The sequence below is a fragment of the Sinocyclocheilus grahami genome, unplaced genomic scaffold (genome assembly GCF_001515645.1).
Source record: "Sinocyclocheilus grahami isolate Dianchi unplaced genomic scaffold, SAMN03320097.WGS_v1.1 scaffold246.1, whole genome shotgun sequence".
NCBI classification, from domain to species: Eukaryota; Metazoa; Chordata; class Actinopteri; order Cypriniformes; family Cyprinidae; genus Sinocyclocheilus; species Sinocyclocheilus grahami.
The window spans coordinates 186522-206879 of NW_015505425.1; the positions used below are offsets into that span (position 1 = coordinate 186522).

Below are 20358 nucleotides of genomic sequence, written 5' to 3' on the forward strand. Positions count from 1 at the left end.
ATAAAGAATATCTCTTTGGATTTGAGACTTTAGTCTTTGCAACTTTACAGATCTTCTTTATGCACCAAGAGCTTGTAACACTCCAAAGAGAAAGGAAAAATGGAAATAGCATCATATGACCCCTTTAAGGGTCAGTACAATTTATTTGTTTTTTTTAATGCAATAATTATTTTATGCTCACTGCATTTGTTTGATTGAAGTACATTAAAAACAGTAATATTGTTAAATATTATTCCACTTCAGCAGACATTACTTTAGTCTTTAGTGTCACATGATTCTCAGAAATCATTCTATTATGCTAATTTAGTGCTCAAACATTTCTTCTTAATATTATTATCAATGTTAAAAACAATTAATATTTTTTAAACCGTGATACATTTTTTTCAAGATTCTTTGATGAACAAAGTTCAAAACAGCATTAATTTGAAATAGAAATATTTTGTAACAATGTATGTCACATTTATTAATTTAATGTATCCTTGATTAAAAAAAAAAAAAAAAAGCTTAATGACCCAAAACAATGAGCCTACGCGCCTACACACACACACACACACACACACACACACACACACACACACACACACACACACACACATACACATACACATACACACACACACACACACACACACACACATACACACATACACACATACACACATACACACATACACATCCACATACACACATTTTACTAGAACAATTAGAAGCTCAAGGGTTCCTCAGTCCTCTAAAGAGAAACAACTTCTTTCTGTGCACCATCATGGGTGGTAGTAGCACAGTGGTTAAAGTTTTTGGGCTGCCAAGCCAAGACCAAAACCCAAGATCACTGTTGGCCAAGAGGTTGTGCCATACTAACCAGAAGAACTACTGGTGGTCTATTCCTGAAAGTGGTTAATGCTTTGCACAAAAGCATTAAAAGCCTTGTTTTTGATTAACATTTTAAAAACTCTAAATACGATTTCCTATTTATAGAGAACTATCAGTTAAACAGATGACCAGAGCTGAAAAAGTCTTACAATTTGAAGCACGCCCAACATGAATAAAACCTAAACCATGCTAACAAGATAATACTAGCTGACAGGATGTCTATTTTAAATCGGTTTCTATAAATAAATAATTCTTTCCAACAGTAAGGATCCAAAGCCATAAGGGCTATGGTGTACTTGCTCATCAGAGAGGTGTGGTGGTGGTTTGTGAAATTAATGGTTTTACGGTGGGGTGTGGAGACACCTTCTGCTCCTATGACCACAGGCTTGTGTCCTATTGAGCATGTACCGTTACAAATACAACATGAAGTGCACACAAACACACCCATAAAATTCTGGATAAACTAAACAGTGAAGCAGTTAGTGCAACACCTGGATCCAGCTGTACTAACCGACACATTCAAACCGCTTGGACAGACCTGAATGGATCTATCAGTGAATCGATATCTACTAACAGTAATGCAGCAATTCGATTTATATAATTACATGTAATTAATATCTTCAAGCATTCAGTCCTTTGCTACGTTGTGCAAATATATGTGTGTATATACACTTTATATGCATTATTAATTTAAATATATATATAATATGTATTGATTTTTTTACTAATAGTTTCAAAAGATTTTTTTTCCATGATCAACAAATGTGGTTCTTTTTCAAATCCAGAAAATCACTCAGAACAGAAAAAAATATGAAACATTTTAATATGAAAGAAGGTAAAATTTCATTTTAAAATGCAGAACTTTAACTGTAGCAGCCCTAACCAATCATCACTGAGGCTTTATCAGTGTTGCTGTGTGAGTAGCTATGTTTAAACAGCAGCATCTGTTCTGGGAACTGTACTCCACTTCGCTGGAGAGTCCGAGAGATTCTAGTCACACTGATGGTATGAAGACCAGAGAGCGGTTTATCAGCTGCAGGCCATAAGCGGACCGCACACAGCATGCTGAAAAAAGCTGAGATGCTCGAAGGATTAACTGTCCCCTTACACAGGGTGGCCTATCACTACACCATCACACCTCAATCCACCGCCCGCTGGGTGTGACTAACACGTGACAGGGGCTGGACAATCATTAGCAATGAGCTGCGGACCATTTGACAGACAACTGGTGTGGGATTACCAATACCATCATCATCATCAGTGATGAAGAAAATCTTTGATGTACGCCTGTGATTTCTCTGCTAGGACACCTGTCCTTGAGGGAAAGTGTGTTCACACATTCACTAAAAACCTTGAGACTAATTAGTACAAAAAATTGCTCAGAAAATTAAGTTACTTGTACTTGGGCCATTGTATCTCTGCTTTCATAGACGTTAAAGAACATGAGACATTTAGAGGTGAAACAGTGGCTACAGGTCTCACCTTTTGGTGGCATTCTCCTGGAAGGGATAGATGACCTGGCCAGTGTGGCAAAGCTCACAGATGAAGCCCTTCTCCCGGCACAGACTACAGCTATAGACATGAGAGCTGGCAAACTTGATCACCTTAGAGAGGAAGGGAGCAAGCTTTCCATCTATGACCTGCAAGAAAGAGAAAGACATTACAAGAGTGTAGAGGTGGGTGATATGACTAAAACATGTGTCGCTGTATTCCACAAGAACTATACATCACAATATAGTTATTTCTGCTGGAAATATGGTTGTTACGATGCCAGCGTTTTAGATAACATTGAAAAAAACAGTTCACGCAGAGCTAGACAAGACGAGCGTTTGAGGTTTAAAAGTATATAAATTGTAAAAATGTTTTAGAACATAACCGATCGTTTTGCTAGATTAGACACTTCTTCCTCGGCTGGGATCATTTAGAGCCCTTTGAAGCTGATTTTAAACTGCATTTTGGAAGTTCAAACTCGGGGGCACCATAGAAGTCCATTATATGGAGAGAAATCCCAAAATGTTTTCCTCAAAAAACTATTTCTTAACAACTGAAGAAAGAAAGACATGAACATCCTGGATGACAAGCTGGTGAGCACATTATCTGTACATTTTTGTTCTGGAAGTGAACTACTCCTTTAAGGAGCCATTGGCTCCTATAAGCAACAAAATTAGGTGACAAATTATTATTGATTAAGTGCCACAGAATAAACGTGTTTTTTTTCCTTTTTTTAAACTTTAACATTTCAGTCATACTGTCATGTGTTAATATGTCTCCCCTCCTTTTACAGCATCAGCATTTTAATTCATCTTGTAGATGTTCTGGGAACTAAGATTCACTTAAAGAAGGAGCTAAACATCTTTTCCAACTTCAAAACTATATACAGTCACAAATAATCGTTTATTACACAGATTCTGTGCCAATATCACGGACTATAACTATGTCAGCATCACTTGGCCATTGAGTGTAGTTTGGGCTCCTCCTCAATGCATCCTATAAATGTTGTAATACGTCTTTGCACACATCCAGTCTGTTTTTATTCATTAGTAACATGCAATTATATAGGAGGTGTTGAATTTTATCTTTAGCTCCTTGCATTCTTTCTTATGTAGACAGCAGGTTAAGTAAAAATATGAATATGTAATATAGTGCATACATTTAGCAAAATGGGCCTCTTTATAGTTGTTATTTCTAGCTGACTAATGAGCTTATGGACGCTGAATGGTTATTCTGAGGTAAATGTATTGTTACGTGGCATTGTTTACAAGCTTTACACGTTTTCCGCAGTTTAAAACACTGAATGAGCGATTACATGAGAAATTTCAGTAAGTTCTACTGTATCTTATAACACTGATGTCTATTCATGTTTATTTCCTACTATAGTAGTAAAGAGAAAGATATGATGGGTTCACGTGCCGCTTGAACTGAGGCGCTAAAGAATAAAATATGAATTCGAAATAAAATAACGTTATAATAACGTAAAATTAACGTAACAAATTTTGTTATGAATATGGCCGAATTTTAAAAGCTCCGTAATTTTTTATTGCTCTTGTGCGGTCACAACTGGAGCTCCTTTTAGCAGGTGTGCCGTCAACGCTGGTGTTCGGCAGAGATGAACGTTTTTTTTCCAACTAAAACTTTGATGCTTATCGTCTTTGTGGTTTATGTCAACATAACAAAAGATGTGATTGCACATCATGCAGGAAAAAAAAGGCATTACATGCAAATTTTTAAGTCATAAAATGTAAATTTATATAGACGCCATGGCAATCTCAGCAAAAATATCACTCGCAAATGCGACCGTTTTAGGTGCAGTCTGGAGCCCTGATAAATGCAATAAGCCTAAAATCTCAACTGACTGACAAATTTCTACCGGTATAATGCATTTAATTTAAATTTGGCAAAATGTGTTAAACAGAATTCCACACTTTTATTTGTAGCAGAAGGCTGATGCAAATTCACCAAAACATTCATAAACAAACATGCGAAGGAACAGAGGATGTGTACAACTTTGTGAAAGATGATAGTTTGAGGTCTGTGGAACTATCTGGGAACATTTTGCAGGTGCAGATTCTTTGCAGGTCAACTTATAAGCTTTAAACATGCTCCGAAATGGGACGGAAAAGCATGGAGGAGGAACCTAGGGAAGTGTAAAACGTGACCTAAGCAATTCAGCTAGCAAATTGGTTTCACCAAATGTGTTCAACAGCTATGAGAGAGGAACAGGTTCAAAATGTCAATGCAAAAATAAAAAATAAATTCCATTATCAAATGGACAGTAATCCTCCTGTTAACAGTTAGAGGTTTATCTGAAAATTTCAGTGACTGGACAAACACTTAAGAACATGTTACAATGGGAGCCAAGTACAAAAAAAAAAAAAAAAAGACATCACATCAGGAATCCACATGAAAACTAATGAATACTTAGAGAGTGGGGGGTTGGCTTCGGCTCTAGGGTGGGGTAATTCCTTTTGGGAGACTGTTTGCAAAAAAATAATATGTGAATGCCATTTATCGGCCAGAGTAGTTAAAAATCGGCCTGTCTTTGAAAGCGTATTGTGGGCAGCTGAATGAGACAGGGGAAGGGGCCTAGACCTCCAGTGCATATTCACCAAGGGGGCAGAGACAAGTGGCTACACCTGGCAGCACTGCAGCACACCAATTAAAGGGCCTGCCAGCATTCTTCAGCCCTTCCACAAGGAGCCAGCAAAAGAATGGAGGAGGAGAAGAGGGGACAGTGGAGCAGAGAGGAGAGCTTCGGAGGGTGGGATGTGAGGGCTCGAAGGAAAAGAAAGAAAGGAAGGACCACCATGGTCTCCCACGAAAGACACGCATGCGCGCACACACACATACGCAGCATGAACGGGGAGAATGGGTTGAAAAGGGGAAGTTTTTTGTGGGAACAGGGAATCTAGACTCTATAGCCATGGATAAAGTTGCCGGATCATGTTTAGTTACTTAAACTTGGTTTGTAAGGTTATATTGGAGGGTTGTTTGCCAAAAAGTGTACATTTCTTGCATTTGCACATTAATACCTAATTTTAGTACATGGAATCAACTGGGTACCATGTATTGTACTCTAAGCCAAATAGTCAAAATTTGACTATTTGACAGATTTTTTTATGTCACAACACCATGCTCACAAATAATAATAATTATAATGATAATCATCATCTTTATTTTTCATATAGTGCCTTTAAAGGTAGCTTGTCTAGATCATTTAAATAAAAATATATAAAAATAAAGAAAATGAATAAAAAAAAAGAAAATAATAAAACTAAAAAAAAAATTCTTCACATTCCACCAAAGCACTGTACAAGCCAAAGGGACTCAAGGCAGAAAGACCCACACTGCTATAAAGCGGTCACTGTCATTGCCCAATGAACATAGAGGTGATGCTGTTGGCAGGCTTTCTCAGTAGAGGTACCAGGAGAGCCCTTAACCATCCATCCATCAAGTAGCTTTCAGTTCAGATAGCCCTATTTTTCTCTGACTGGGCTGACAGAAGCCTGAAGGCAATACCCTGCCTTTTCCCATGTGGAGGAGTAATATAGCAAGCCATTAAGGAAACGTTGCAAGCCACCAATCAAAGCGGTGGGGTGAGCACACTTGCCGTCCTTTGGTAAAGATGATATATACTCCCCTCGATCAATGCTGGCAGAGGGAGTAATTAAATATTTCAATAATTTAGCAGGCACGGTGAGCAAAACAGTGAATACGCTTGCACCAGGCTTGATGGGGAGGGACTGTGAAGAGCTAGAGGGCTGTTGAAGAGAGTTACTGACAGAATAGTGAAAGTGAGAATGTATGCATGAACTGCTAGACAAGTTCAACTGATTTCAAATGAGTTACAGTAATTAAAATAGTGTGTGCAGTGACACCTCAACTTATAAATTGTAAATTTGTAAAAAAAAAAAAAACCTGCAAGAGACTTTTTGCATTCTTTGATTTTTTTCCAATTTCTCCTATTGTATTACTTCATGGTCACAAGCAGGAAAATCTACTCTTAGACTGTTATATACCTTATATAAAAATGCTTTAAAAATATTTGACAAGAAACCTAATAGATATCAAAAGTTTTATAATCAAAAAGTAATTTTTATTTTTATTTTTGACAGTTTTATTGTTTTAAAATTGTTTAATGTACAAAATTGTTAATAACCTTGCACCCTCACCCTTACCCTTAAAAACATGTTTCTTTGTGTACTGAAAATATAAGACAAACAAGAGCTTCGCTATGAGGTGATTGAAGCACATTTTAGGGTTACTGATTTTGGTCATTTAGCTTGTTCTGCAAGAGCTGTTAATAACTGGAATAATTTACCAAGTAATATTATACAGTGTCCTACTTTTGCACAGTTTAAGCTACATTTGAAAATATGGTTAAAGATGAGTCAGGTTTGTGATCATTGAATATTCCTGTGTTTTGAAATGGTTACATCATTTTGGGGGGCTTTTTAATAATTTTTATTATAGGGCTATGTTTTGTAGTATTTATAGGGGGATATTTTATAGTCATTTGGATTGCAGTTCCTATGTGAGGGATTATATTTCTTATATTTTAAATTATGGGCTATTGTGTGGAGCATGGGTGATGTCTGCCAAATCAACTCCCCCCAAATCTCCCACCTTTTGCTCCTGTCTTGCATGTGCATTGTCGTTAGCTGTTTAATCCACTAAAACCACAGTTTAGCGCCTACTTCTTCATCCCCTCCTCAACCCTGGCCCTAATGTCCTCGCCTGCTCCATTAAACGGCAGAGAAAGGGCCCAGATTAGATGGATAAAAAGAGTGTGAGCTCTGTTTGGATAACACCCTCCCTGCCAGGGCCTCGCAAAACAGGATTACAACCAGCGTGTGCGAGGCCTGCCAGGGTATCGTATGAAGTGGGCACGAGAGAAACAGCATTACGTTTCAACATATACAGGTGCATCTCAATAAATTAGAATGTCGTGGAAAAGTTTAATTATTTCAGTAATTCAACTCAAATTGTGAAACTCGTATATTAAATAAATTCAATGCACACAGACTGAAGTAGTTTAAGTCTGTGAATGTTTTGGTCACAGTAGACCAGGTGCCATGTAGGTACCCTTGAAGCATGATGGTTTTATGGATATATTGAAAGACGAATTTTCTCTTGGTGAGGAAGAATTCCTTCAGATTCTGATATGTAACTTCCGAGGACCGGAACGTTGCCGCCTGAGCTCAATGAAGTGCATACTGTTGGCAAGACCAACGCTGTTGCCTTCGGTACAACACATACAATACAATTAGCATTTATTGCACTCATACTTTTCAGTGCTCCAATTAAACTTTTCTTACTCTTTCAGTGGAGATATAAAACAAAAGGCTGTGGCCAAACAAAGCTGGCTTCTGGGCAAGTCTTACGCAGGCAAATATTGTCAACGGGGTTATTTTTTTTAAAAGACGACTGCCCAAAACTCTGTGCTAATTGTTCAAACTAAATGGGGAGAGCATTTGGTTTTAGTCTATAGTGTTTGGAGACTTGCTGGAGATAGTTCAGCATTCAGTGACCTCGACACGGAGGGCGAGCATTCCAGAGCTGTGGAGGAACCGGCATTAAGTAGCAACACTAAAAGAAAATGGCTCCTTAATAAGGTAAGCCAATTAAGAAGCTGAAAGGGAAAGTAATGTGACATGAATGGGAAATGCCTCAAATTTGGGCCAGTGGGGGAGACAGCATAAAGGCCTTGCGGCGAATGCCATGTATAAGAAGTACACGAGAAGAGGAGGGACAAAGTACTGACAGTTTTGAGAGCATTTAAGAACCACAGAGAACTGTGTCGTTTCCCTTCAAAGATGCAAACACGAGACAAAGTATTGTGACAGATAACCAATTTAAAATAAACAATACAAAAGAAAACAATATTATGCACTTTTAAAGAGTTTTTTTTTTTTACACCCGGACTGTGTTTGTAACACTGTACTCGGTTTTAAGACCCACAGACCCAATACTGAGCAAGACTGTTCATCAGAGCCCTGGGAAAAGAGAGAGAAAGCATCCCTATTACAACTGGTCTTACATGGGGTTTGAGGTTTAAAGAGACTGCTTTGTTTTGTGACAAAAATAAAAAATATCATATAAATAAATAAATAAAATATTTAAACATTATTTATCAACTGAATTGATTAAAAATAAATGAATACATAAATAAAATTTGCTATTAATGAAATAAAAAAGACACTGTAATTGACATGTAGAATGTAAAAGACATGTGAAAAAAAATGGCAGAGAGGCAGTGTCAGGCATTGGGATGTTGGGGAAGAATAGAATGGAATGGAAGCAGAGGCAGGACTGTCACGCTTTGTTTTTCTGCCTGTTGCTCCTGAATGGCAGTAATTAGTTAGCTGGGTGGGGGGAACAAGGGGTGGAGAGGGACCCCAGCCTCCCACCAGGAGACAGAAGGGAGAGGGGATGTGGGACAGGAGAATAGATGTTCTGAGAGCAACAGAAAAATAAGGGCAGGGGTCATTCCTAAGAAACAGAAGAATGACAAAAATTCAGGCATGGTAACAGGGGGCTATGGAGAAACGGGGTGCAGAATGAGGAAAGGAGAGAGAGAAATAGAGATGAGATCATGGTTTCCTATATTTATTATAGTTATATAGTTATTTCAAGCATGTAAGTTAATTCAAGCATGTCCATTTTTTTATTTTAGTTCAATTAAACATTTTAACGAAGACTGTGAGAAGAGAAAAAAGTTGATGGTACAATAAGACAAAAACAGGAGCAAATTAATTAAAATTGATCAAAATATGAGCCGTTAACCAGGGTTTCTGCAGGTTTTATGAAAGTAAATTTAGGACTTCTTAAGACCTCTTTAAGACCAATTAAAGAAAATTCAAGGAACAAATTAAAGGGAACACAATATGTCAACATGTTCTCTAAATATAAATGTCTAAAGAGAACACAGTGAGTTGTATTGGCAGCACAACTTTCAACCAATCTCCAATACAAAAAACTTTTAATGTACCTTCTGATCACACTGCACAAAAATGATCCTTCTAAGTATTTTTTGTCTTGTTTTTCAGTGCAAATTTCTAAAAAAATCTTAAATTAAGATGTTTTCTGGGAAAGTTATCAAAGTAACGTGAATTTATGATTTAAAAAAGGACAAATATCTGCCAATGGGCTCAGAGAAATCAACTTAAATCAGATACGTCATCGACAGATGCTTGTTCTTGTTTTAAAGTTACTTATTTTCTCCAAAAACAATTCACATCTTCACTCTGCATCAAGTAAATGTATCTTGATTTAAAGTTGTTTAGATATTTGTATCGGAAAACAAGACAAAAATGCTGACAAAAACATTATTTTGCAGTGCATGCAACATTTAATGCAATTACTTTATGAATTTAAGACTTTCTGCTTAGATTTAAAACCTTTTAAGGCCTTAATTTGTGGAAGGGAATTTTTTTTTCTCTTTAAGACCTGCAGAAACCCTGTTAAACATATTATAGATGGATTCACAACACTAAGTGAAAAGCAGAAGGTTAGTGTGTCATTGACACTGACACTATGTGTCATTGCACATAGATCTACAGTGACACTCTGAACATCAGGGTTACGAGAGGAAGGGTGTGAAAAGTTCACTTTCACAGCCTCTCAACTCCCACTGCCAGATGACACTGAACAGACACTGCACATGGTGTTGATGTGTGCTACAGGTGTGTCTCTGTGTGTGTGAATGCGATGAAGTCTTTTATCACAATCAGGTGGATCGAGGAGGTATGTGAACAAACAATGACCCAGAAAAAGATATTAACACATCAGCCACACAAAAATGTATGAATGTCATTCCATTAAAAAACTAAATATTAAAACAAGTGACATTCACTGTCAACAATGCTGTCACAACAAGCACAAAATAACATTTCAAAAAACATGTTTATTTTATTTTGATGGTATTTTCAGCAAACAATTCGCCAGTGTCATATGACCCATCATAAATAATCCTAATATGCTGATTTTGTGCTCAAGTAACATTTCTTATTATTGAAAACAACTGTTGCTTAATATGTTTGTGGAAACCATGATACATTTTTTGTAATACTTTGATGAATAGAAAGTTCAAAAGACTAGCTTGTTTTTGGAAGAAAAAAAAAAGTGTACACTTTTAAAGGATTAGTTCACTTCCAGAATAAACATTTCAGGGTTTTTCTCCATATAATGGACTTCAATGGTGCCCAACGGGTTGAAAGTCCAGATTGCAGTTTCAATGCAGCTTCAAAGGGCTCTACACGATCCCAGCAGAGGAATAAGGGTCTTATCTAGTGAAACGATTGGTAATTTTCTAAAAAAAAAAAATTATATACTTTTTAACCAGAAATGCACGTCTTGCACTAGTTCTGCATTGCGCATCCGCAAATTCATGCAGGATAGGGCGAAAAACTCCATCTCATTTTTTGCTCCAACTTCAAAATAGTCATCGTTGTTTTACCTTTTTTTGTAAAGGGTGCTTGACTTTTTTTGCACATTCACTTTGCAAACACTGGGTTGGTGGTTCCGCCTACATCACACGTGACCTTGCAACGTGATTACGTAATGCGTGAGGTCGAGTTAGTGCAAGATGAGCATTTGTGATTAAAAAGTATAAAAATGTTTATTTATTTTTTAGAAAATGACTGGTCATTTCACTAGATAAGACCCTTATTCCTCTGCTGGGATCGTGTAGAGCCCTTTGAAGCTGCACTGAAACTGCAATTTGGACCTTCAGCCCGTTGGTTCCCACTGAAGTCTATTATATGGAGAAAAATCCTGGAATGTTTTCCTCAAAAACCTTAATTTCTTTGCGACTGAAGAAAGAAAGACATGAACATCTCGAATGACATGGGGGTGAGTAAATTATCAGGAAATTTTTATTCTGGAAGTGAACTAATCCTTTAAACACGCAGAGAAAAATATATTGTTATTTGATCATATTAATAGTTACAGTGATGAATATCTGTGGTTACTATGCTAGGACAACTTGTGTGATGTGAAATGAATGAGAACTGACTTCATGCATAAGCAAAAAATAAATAAATAAATAAATTTAAAAAAAAGGCCTGCTATAATTTGCTTGTTAATGCCATTTGGATTGATATTTTGTATCTAATGCAATGACATTACATTTTAATACTTTTTGGAGCAACTGTTATGTGTTGACAGAGTTTGAAATCCTTCAACATTCTATACATCCTACATGTTCATTTATGAAATCTTTGTTAATTTGCGCACTCTCAGCTCAAATGGTAAAACATTTTTCAGAGTTGTACTCCATTCAGCAGAATTTCATAGATTATCTCACATAGCACGAAACAATCATGAATAAGCATGACAAAATGCTGTGTGAGCCTACTATATATGTGTTTAAAGAAAAACTGTTAAATGTTAAAGGGGTCATATGATGCTTTTTTAAAGATCATTATTTTGTGTATTTGATGTAACAGAATATACTGACATGATTTAATGTTAAAAAAACACATTATTTTTCAAATACTGTACTTTATCAACGTACATTTGATACTCTCAAACGCTTCGTTTCTACAAAGTCCCTCCTTCCGACAAGCGCAGTCTGCTCTGATTGGCCAGCTGACCCAGTGCATTGTGATTGGCCGAACACCACAAGCACGCGTCGGAAATGTACCATACCATTACCCTTACCATAATCGCGAGCTTCATCTTTCAAAATAAATGTAAAGACAGCAAATAATGTAATTAGTTTTACCATCAGTTCAAGCCCGAAAGGAGAATGGAGACAAGCCACGGTTAAGACAGCTTACGCCACTGTGATGTGACCCTGTCTCTCTCTCTCTCGCTCTCTCACACACACACACACACACACACACACACACGCACACACACACACGATGCGCAAAACTCCATATTTTAACAGTCAATAGCAAATACTTAAACTAATAACAAAACAGTAGCTGATTCAGAAGCGCCAGATTGTCATAGCAAAGTCAGAATTACCTCCTCTCCTAGGTTCACGAAACGGTCGTCCATAAAATGCATTGCTGTTCTGTTGTAAGTCATCTTAAAGACTCCTAAATGCATCTACTTTCGGAAGGCCAAATAAAGTGCTTTTGCTTTCGCCTAGAAACACACAGCGTCTCCCTGATATGGCTGCTTCAACACTAACTGCGGTTACTGAAACCACGCCTTCTTTCTTTGCGTGCACATTTGGGCGGCATTACGCAAATATTTCCACATAGTGATGTAGATATGTGGGGGTGTGTTAGAACGAGCCGTTTTAGGGGGGTGTGGCAGAGTCTTAACTTTGATAAAGAATATCTCTTTGGTTTTGAGACTTTAGTCTTTGCAACTTCAGGGATCTTATCTATGCACAATCAGCTTGTAACACTCCAAAGAGAAAGGAAAACTTGAAATTGCATCATATGACCCCTTTAATACAGGAAAGAGATAAAACTACCTGCTGCAGATCTGCCAGTGAGTAAAGGTGCACATGCTGTAACAGGTATTCTCTCGGAAAGATCCTGCAAAGACGGCAAGAAAAAAAAATCACATTAGTGTGAAATGCATATGAATGTTACCTCGAGTCATAACTGAGCCTGCACATATCTGTAGAAAAATAACTGCATTAGCCTGCACACATATACATACAGATCCATTTCAGGTGGAACGCTAGTATCCTGTCATCCCGTCTCCGTAACCATGACAACATGGGACCAAATTGCTTGGAAATAGGGGTTAATTAAATTGAATTGGAAAAAGGCTGTAAAATAGGCATTTAAAAGCACTACCCCTTATTATAGGTGAAGTGGAGCGGCTCTGTCTCTCTCTCTCTCTCCCTCCATCTGGCTGGCTATTATGGCCCTCTTCACCTCTCTCCTCCCATGAGCCTACACTCGCTCTTTCCCTCTCTCATTCACCCACGCCTGCTCACATTACAAACTCAAGGGCCCACAGAATTATCCAGAAAAGAGGGGACGGGGAAAGTAACAGGCACACTGAGATAAGGAGAAAGAGAGGATATGCGGTTACGAGAAGCAAACAAAATGAAAAACTGGGAGATATCGGAAGTTATTGATCTCATCTTTCACCACATGAATAGTTAGTCCATAATATCCACTGACAACTAAGCAAACAGAACAGACGATTCCTTCTAATGAAATGATCCTCATTGGAAATGCACTTTCAGACATTCATACATTCAGACAATGCTATTGGCGTAGACACAATATAGCTGACTACTTCAACAGGATTGAGTCTTTTTTTCAGGCTGGAAAATTGGTTTGATTAAGTAGTCTGGCACTGGAAACCGATGCATCTTTACTCCTGTCCACTAATAGTTCATCCACTCCGCTTCCTCAGTGGCTTGGGTCCATCATTAGCAGGCCATCAGACAGATGCTGGCAATTAAAGACAGGCTTACAGGCCACAAACACAGCTAAAAGACATGAGAGCGGAAATTTATGGCATTATGACATGGGAGGAAAGTATGCTGGGTAGTTCTGAGCTATAATGGGGCATTTAGGAGTAAATGTAGCTATTATATTATGTATACAAAGTCACATATGATTTAAAATAGTTTGTGTTGATGCATGTGGCCCAAATGCATTTGTGGCTCATTGGACATCACCTCAGTTTTCAGCTTTGGGGATTGTGGTGAAGCTCCAGTTTTCTCATTCACTGCCATAATCTCATTACTGGTTGAAGAGAAGCATGGCGGTTCTCCAAACAGCCCAATTCACAGCTCGTCCCTCAGGCCTCATTAGGCCAAGTCATCATTACGATGCTAATCTAAGTCTAAACTGAGTCATGGAGGCAGGGGGTGGGATGTTTACTAAGCTGGGGATGAAATCTCTTTTCATTTGTTTATGGAAAGCTTAAGGGTCAATAGACAAGAGTTGCAGCAGGTGTCATTAGTACAAATAGAGCTGATGACAGCTGCTTTGTTGCGTGTTTGACGTAAGGCACGTCAAAAATTATACTTTATCAATAGCTGTCATGCGTTGTTTGAGGTTTAAGAAATATATGCATTAAAACCCAAAATGAGTGTAAATGTGCTGTCTTGATCATGTTGTACTGTTCTCAGACGGGTCAGATCATTTGTATGTGTTCTTTCAACTCATTAAGGAAAAAAGGAAAATGAAAACATCACTACTAAATCTATAGCGCAAAGTGTTCGAACAGCGTAGTTTGACTGTTGAACAAATTACTTGTATGTCTTTTTTTTTAGTGAATCAAAATCACACAGCACAACCAGTGTAGTCCAACTAATTCCAAAACAAATGAATCTTTTGAGCTGGTTCTTTTTAGTGAATCAAAATCATTCAGCATGACAAGAGTAGTTTGATTACCAAACAAATTATTCTCATTAACCAATTTTTTTTGTGTGTGTGTGAATCAAAAACAGACCAAGTAAACATTGTCTTTTCCTGAACCAATGGTTCTTTTGAGTTGGCTCTTTAGTAAATCTACACATACAGCTGAATGTCAGTAAAAAAAACTGTGAACTCATTAAAAAATTTGTTTTAAACGTATTTATCAAAATTATCTCAATTCGGCTATATAACTAAATTTTCCCCAAAATATTTATTTTTTAGAATTATTAATAGGACTATTATTAAGTAATCATAATTAATAATAAAGAATTTTCCACTGAAGTGTTTACAGATCACACCTGACAGATTTGCGGTCTTAGAGAGGTATGAATGCCTTAATAAAGGGTCTGGAAACCACAGAGCTCAAAGCTTTACATACCCACAAATCTGATATAACAAGTGAGGTATTACTGAACATCTTAGGAAGGCTGACAAAGAAAAGATACTGCACTGACAAGATTCCATGGTATAATGCGCTATCTTCTGTATGACAAGATGAAATCCGAACTTAATCCCTGCGGATGTGTTGTTACTCTGATTTGCCAGCCTTTGTAAAGCTTGTTCAAGTCAGGACAGTGTGTGAAAAGAAACCTGGGTCTCTTTGGGTGTTCATTTACTTCTGGTTATGGAGACATCTTTCTCTCAACCACCTGTGGATAAGTACTCTTTTAAGGCAGAGAAACTATAGGATATGCTGCAGTCGGTGATTGATCAAAAGCAGACAAAGAAGTAAAGTTTGAAGGCACCATATTTAAGTAAACAGACTTCTTGTAGCTGTTACTTAGAGAATTGTGCTAATTTTTTACTACCAAGTATTTCAACAAATGAACAGACACCATTCTGTGGAAGAAAATTATAAGGCTTGGGAAAAACATAAGGAATTAATGGTTCTGGTTTGTTAATGAATAAATGTAAAGCAATAATTGCAAAAGGTTCATTTACTCCTTTTCACTGATGTTTTAAGTGACAAGCAATCCATGTCCTTAACTACATATTAAAATATACATATTTATATTGTTCCAATAATAATAATAAAATATATATATATATATATATATATATATATAAATAATGCTTTTCTTTTGAACTATATATTAAAAGAACCCAGAAAAAACACACAAATATTAATCAGCACAACACTGATAATAATAAGAAATGTTTCTTGAGCACCAAATCAGTATATTAGAATGACTTCTGATGATGTGACACCGAAGACTGGAGTAATGGCAGCTGGAAATTCACCTTTGCCAACACATGATTTAAAACAGCCATTTGAAATTGTAATAATATTTCACAATATTACAGTATTACAATTTTTTTTGATCAAATAAATGCAGCCAGAGTAAGCTTTAAGACTTTAGTTTATAAGACGTTAAGATGGTGTTGTCAAAAGTACAGATGCCGGTACTGAAATTTTAAAAATGTGACGATACCAGCATTTCCCGCAAACATTTTGAGCATCTATCAGCGAATCCGTCTATGAGCAGATATATTAGGGATCCGCTGAAATCATTGTAGCCAATCACAGACGTATCTGTTGAGCGAGTGAACACAATGGCCAATCAGAGCTATTTAAGGGTCCGCACAACAGCGCTCAAAATGCTAGCGGGAAATGCTGGTATCGACACATTTTTAAAATGTAAGTACAGACATCAGTACTTTTGACAACACTACATTAAGACATTACCAACAACAATCTTTTGATCGGTAGTGTAAATTTCATATTTCCTTCATTTATTCAGAAATTCATACAGGTTTGTAACAACTTGAGGGTGAGTAAATGATGACTGAATTTAAATGTAAGTGTCAAGTCTTAAGCACAACAAAACACAGTAAGGTGTATGTGTTTGATTCACAAAAAGAACTGGTTTATAAGAGTCATTCATTTGGGAATCAACTGAACTACACTGGCTGTCCTGTGTGGTTTTGGATCACTAAAAAGATCTGGCTCATAATAGTTCTGGAAATGGACTATCCATCAATTTCAACTGGTTCTCATTTCCCAATCCCAGACATGAGGGAAAACGAATAAAAGGTACAGACAAAAGTAGTAAGCATGTGTGTGGATCAGTGAGGTGCATTAGATCAGGCTCAACGGTGTGGACTGTGACAGCTCCCACCCTTCTCTCTGTGGCTTAGTGTAAACACTCGTGGGCCTCTTCACAACCGCTGATGAGCGCCCGGCTGTGCAATGAATGGCTAAGGTAATATTTTAGCGCCACCACCCTCATCAATCCTACACTGTTTGGAAAAGCGAAGCATTAGCCCGATGCCTGCTAATAGACTGGACATAAACACTACCCCTCTAGCGCTGCCTCCTGCTAGGGTCACCGCTGCTGCACCCCGTAAACACAGCGGCCAGATAAAGTCACCACTCAGTAGGCAGCTGGGACCGCTCCAAGGAGATGAACCTCAGAGAGGATTTTCAGTTCAAACTGAGGTTCGCTTTGCTAGAGCCCTCATGTCTGGACTTCAAACGGCTATCCCGCTTCTACGTCACCATGGAGTTCAAAGGAGCCAATACATAGGAAAGGGTACTGGCCCATTCAATAATTCAGTGATTCAAACAACAAACAGTGTTCTGAACATGTAGCTAAGAATGCATTAGCAACACCATTAAGTCAACATCTGAAGTTTTTTTTTTATTTGAACGTTTTTGTCATGCCGTACTTTATTTCAATAGAAAAAGATGGAAATTAGTTTACCACAAAAAGAACGGTCAATCCAAAGATGTGTTTCATGGACACTAGGAGAAAGAAAACTGTAGTTTCCTCTTAGTTTACCCAAAAATGAAACATTTGTGATAATTTACTCACCCTATAACAAACATATATTTACATATACAAACTTAACTTCTTTTGTGGAACACAATGGGGTCCAAAGTTGTTTTAGACCCTACTGTCTTTCATTGTATGGACAAAAACAGTTTGATCATATACAGCATATACTACCAGTCAAAAGTTTGGAAAATTTTTATTTTTTGCTCAACAAGGCTGCATTTATTTGATCAAAAATGCAGTATATACAGTAATATTAGAAAAAAAATTATCAATGTTGAAAACAGTTGTGCTGCTTAAATATTTGTGGAAACCATGATACTTTCTATTCATCATAGATTCCTGAAAAAAAAGTAGTTCAAAATAACATTTACAGTATATATAAAGATTGTAATACAAGTTTAGAATGACATGAGGGTGAGTACATTTTCACAAAATTTACATTTGTGTGTGAACTCTCCCTTTAAGAATCTAAATATAAACTTTCACTTAACTCTAAATTAAGTAAACAGTTGTCTTTTTTTGATGATTAACTGTCAATATAAAAGGAGGGGAGCCATTTTTTGGGGAAAAGCTGGTGGTAGCTTTCCATTATGTGATATTTCATCACAGAGCTGTACAAGTGTTCGTCTCTCATGGTGTGAATGTGTATGGCCTTCTAGCTCAATCTCGTGGTCTCCACACTGACCCTGGTAAGAGCATGAAGCATTCATCACATAGACAAGCCTTTTAGTGCCGAAACCTTCGCATAAACACAGCTCCTTCAAATTCCTGCTGAACCTGGCCCTTAGGAATCCACTAAAGATCTGCATAAGGATCTTACTCCCAGCAACTGCAAATGCATTCCTTGAAATAGCATCTAAAAATCCATACTTTGTTAGTGCTACATGCTTAATACATATATTACAACCAATCTATCTCAATTGTACATACTGGCAGTGCAAAAACTAACAAACAGATGCAACCAGCAGCAGTCATCAACTATTTGATGTGCCTTGCAAGACTTCACAAATATTTATGTTGTTCCACAGTATATTCACTTCCAGTGCCATCTTACAAGAGGAAAAGCTCAGTGTGTGTCCCTGCTGGCCTAAATCAAACAATGTAATCAGAAACACTGGACTACTAAAAAAAAAAAATTAACTAGGAAATATTTATACACTCATGCACTGATATCAATGAAATATTTCTGAGCATACCTTATCTTACTGACTTTCTAACTCCAACAGTTTTGATGTTACAAACAACAATACAATCTCTTATATGGGAAAAAAGCAAACATATAAAGGTAAAGATGAAACAACCTGTTATTTCTACAGTCTTCCAAATGAGTTTTGCTCTTGCTCCATGGTTGTTTTTTTAATATATAAATTTGGTCACATTAATAAACCATAGTAGATTTTAATTTGTTTGCATTACCGTAACCCCTTTTTAAATAGGTGAGAAACAAACTCACTTATACATTGGTCCAATTTGAGATCAGTTTCACTAACCCTGCCTTTCCTGTTCCTGCTCTTTGGCATCGCTCACCTGCGGCGGAGGTCTTCTGCCACTGTGGCCCGACAGCTGAAGAGGTAAGCCCTGAGAGACTGGAGCTGCTGTCTCAGTTTGAGAACGGCCGCCAACGCCTCGCAATGCACATACAGACACGGGTTCAACTGCTGGACATCTAACAGGGGCTCCTCATAAACAAACTCCAGAAACTCTTTTGCTTGTTTTGACACCTGAGCCACAAAAACAGTGTTGTTAATTATAATGCATTGTTTGTTTTGTTGGTTGGTGCAAAAGCTGATTTCTGAACTCACCAAGGAAACTTACAGAATTATTAACTGATACTGAAGGTATGGATTGGGGTTTATATGTCTGTACACATACCTTGTGTTTGTTAGTGTCCCAGTTGTGCAGCAGACGAGCAGGTATGAGGAAGAGGTTGTCCTGGTGACAACCTGGGCAGTAGTACCAACCGCTGTAAGAGCAAACTTTGGCCTCGCACCGTGACAGACCCACTGGCCTCTGACATCCTAAATGGAAAAACAAAGCAACAATAAAAAGGAAGAACCTCAAACAACACAAATCAAACCTGGGACAGGAGAGATCAACTCTGGGTTAAAGACAACATTAATAACCACCTAATCTACTGATGAGGGCATGACCCTGTTCAAATTTGAGCATCATTAGCAGAAGGTGATCAGTTTGTTTGGGTTGTGTACTGATATGTCAAGGTTTACTACACAACCCTGGCTAAACACAGATAAATATTACTGATGATCCAGAGGGTTCAAAAGATTTGTACTGCACAAAAGGCAGCGATTGAGTCACTGATAAAAACCCAAACTAAAAAAAAAAAAAAAAAAATTGGTGTTTTTAGCCGTCCAGACACAACAGAAAGAATCTAAATGCTTCTTAGTACTGAACAGGCATAAATCCGGAGCACATTTAATACAAGATATCTCCTGAAAGTGCATTGCTTTGTCTTGTAATCGTTGTTCAAGTTGTCTTCAAACAGTTCAGAGGGCACTCCAGCAAAAGGCTTATCCCAAAGGAGCCAAAACAGGTGATTGTGAACATGGCAGGTGTCCCTTATCCTAACCATCTGGGAGAACCAGAGCCGGGACAGTGTGGACGTTCAAAGAATAAAAAGAATGAAAGGAACAGGCACAGACGGATATAGACTAGTACAATCTTTTCGGTGGAGCGTAGCGTCAGCTATACACTTCATAGGGAGAAGAAGAAATGTGGACAAGATGGGAGGTAGGATAGAGAGAACAAAACAAATCAGAAAACAAATATCTGTAAAGGGAGACACTGATTACAGTGTTTACAGGCAACGCTGTAGGTCTATTTTTGATGCATTGTTAGCTGGC

General features: G+C 37.5%; 1 protein-coding gene across 2 annotated transcripts in view; it reads right to left on the bottom strand.

The window, feature by feature from the left end:
- The window catches only part of LOC107598165 (pleckstrin homology domain-containing family M member 3-like), a 37998-nt gene that overhangs the window by 2252 nt on the left and 15388 nt on the right, over positions 1–20358 (bottom strand). The window contains exons 4-7 of one of the 2 annotated variants that reach the window (XM_016289440.1): positions 19370–19515; positions 19025–19218; positions 12803–12866; positions 2353–2510 (exon numbers count right to left, since the gene is read on the bottom strand). In XM_016289440.1, the coding sequence (XP_016144926.1) occupies positions 2353–2510; positions 12803–12866; positions 19025–19218; positions 19370–19515 (562 nt within the window). Of the gene's footprint in view, positions 1–2352; positions 2511–12802; positions 12867–18049; positions 18184–19024; positions 19219–19369; positions 19516–20358 lie in introns of those variants that run through there. The other variant, XM_016289441.1, reaches the window with a different exon arrangement.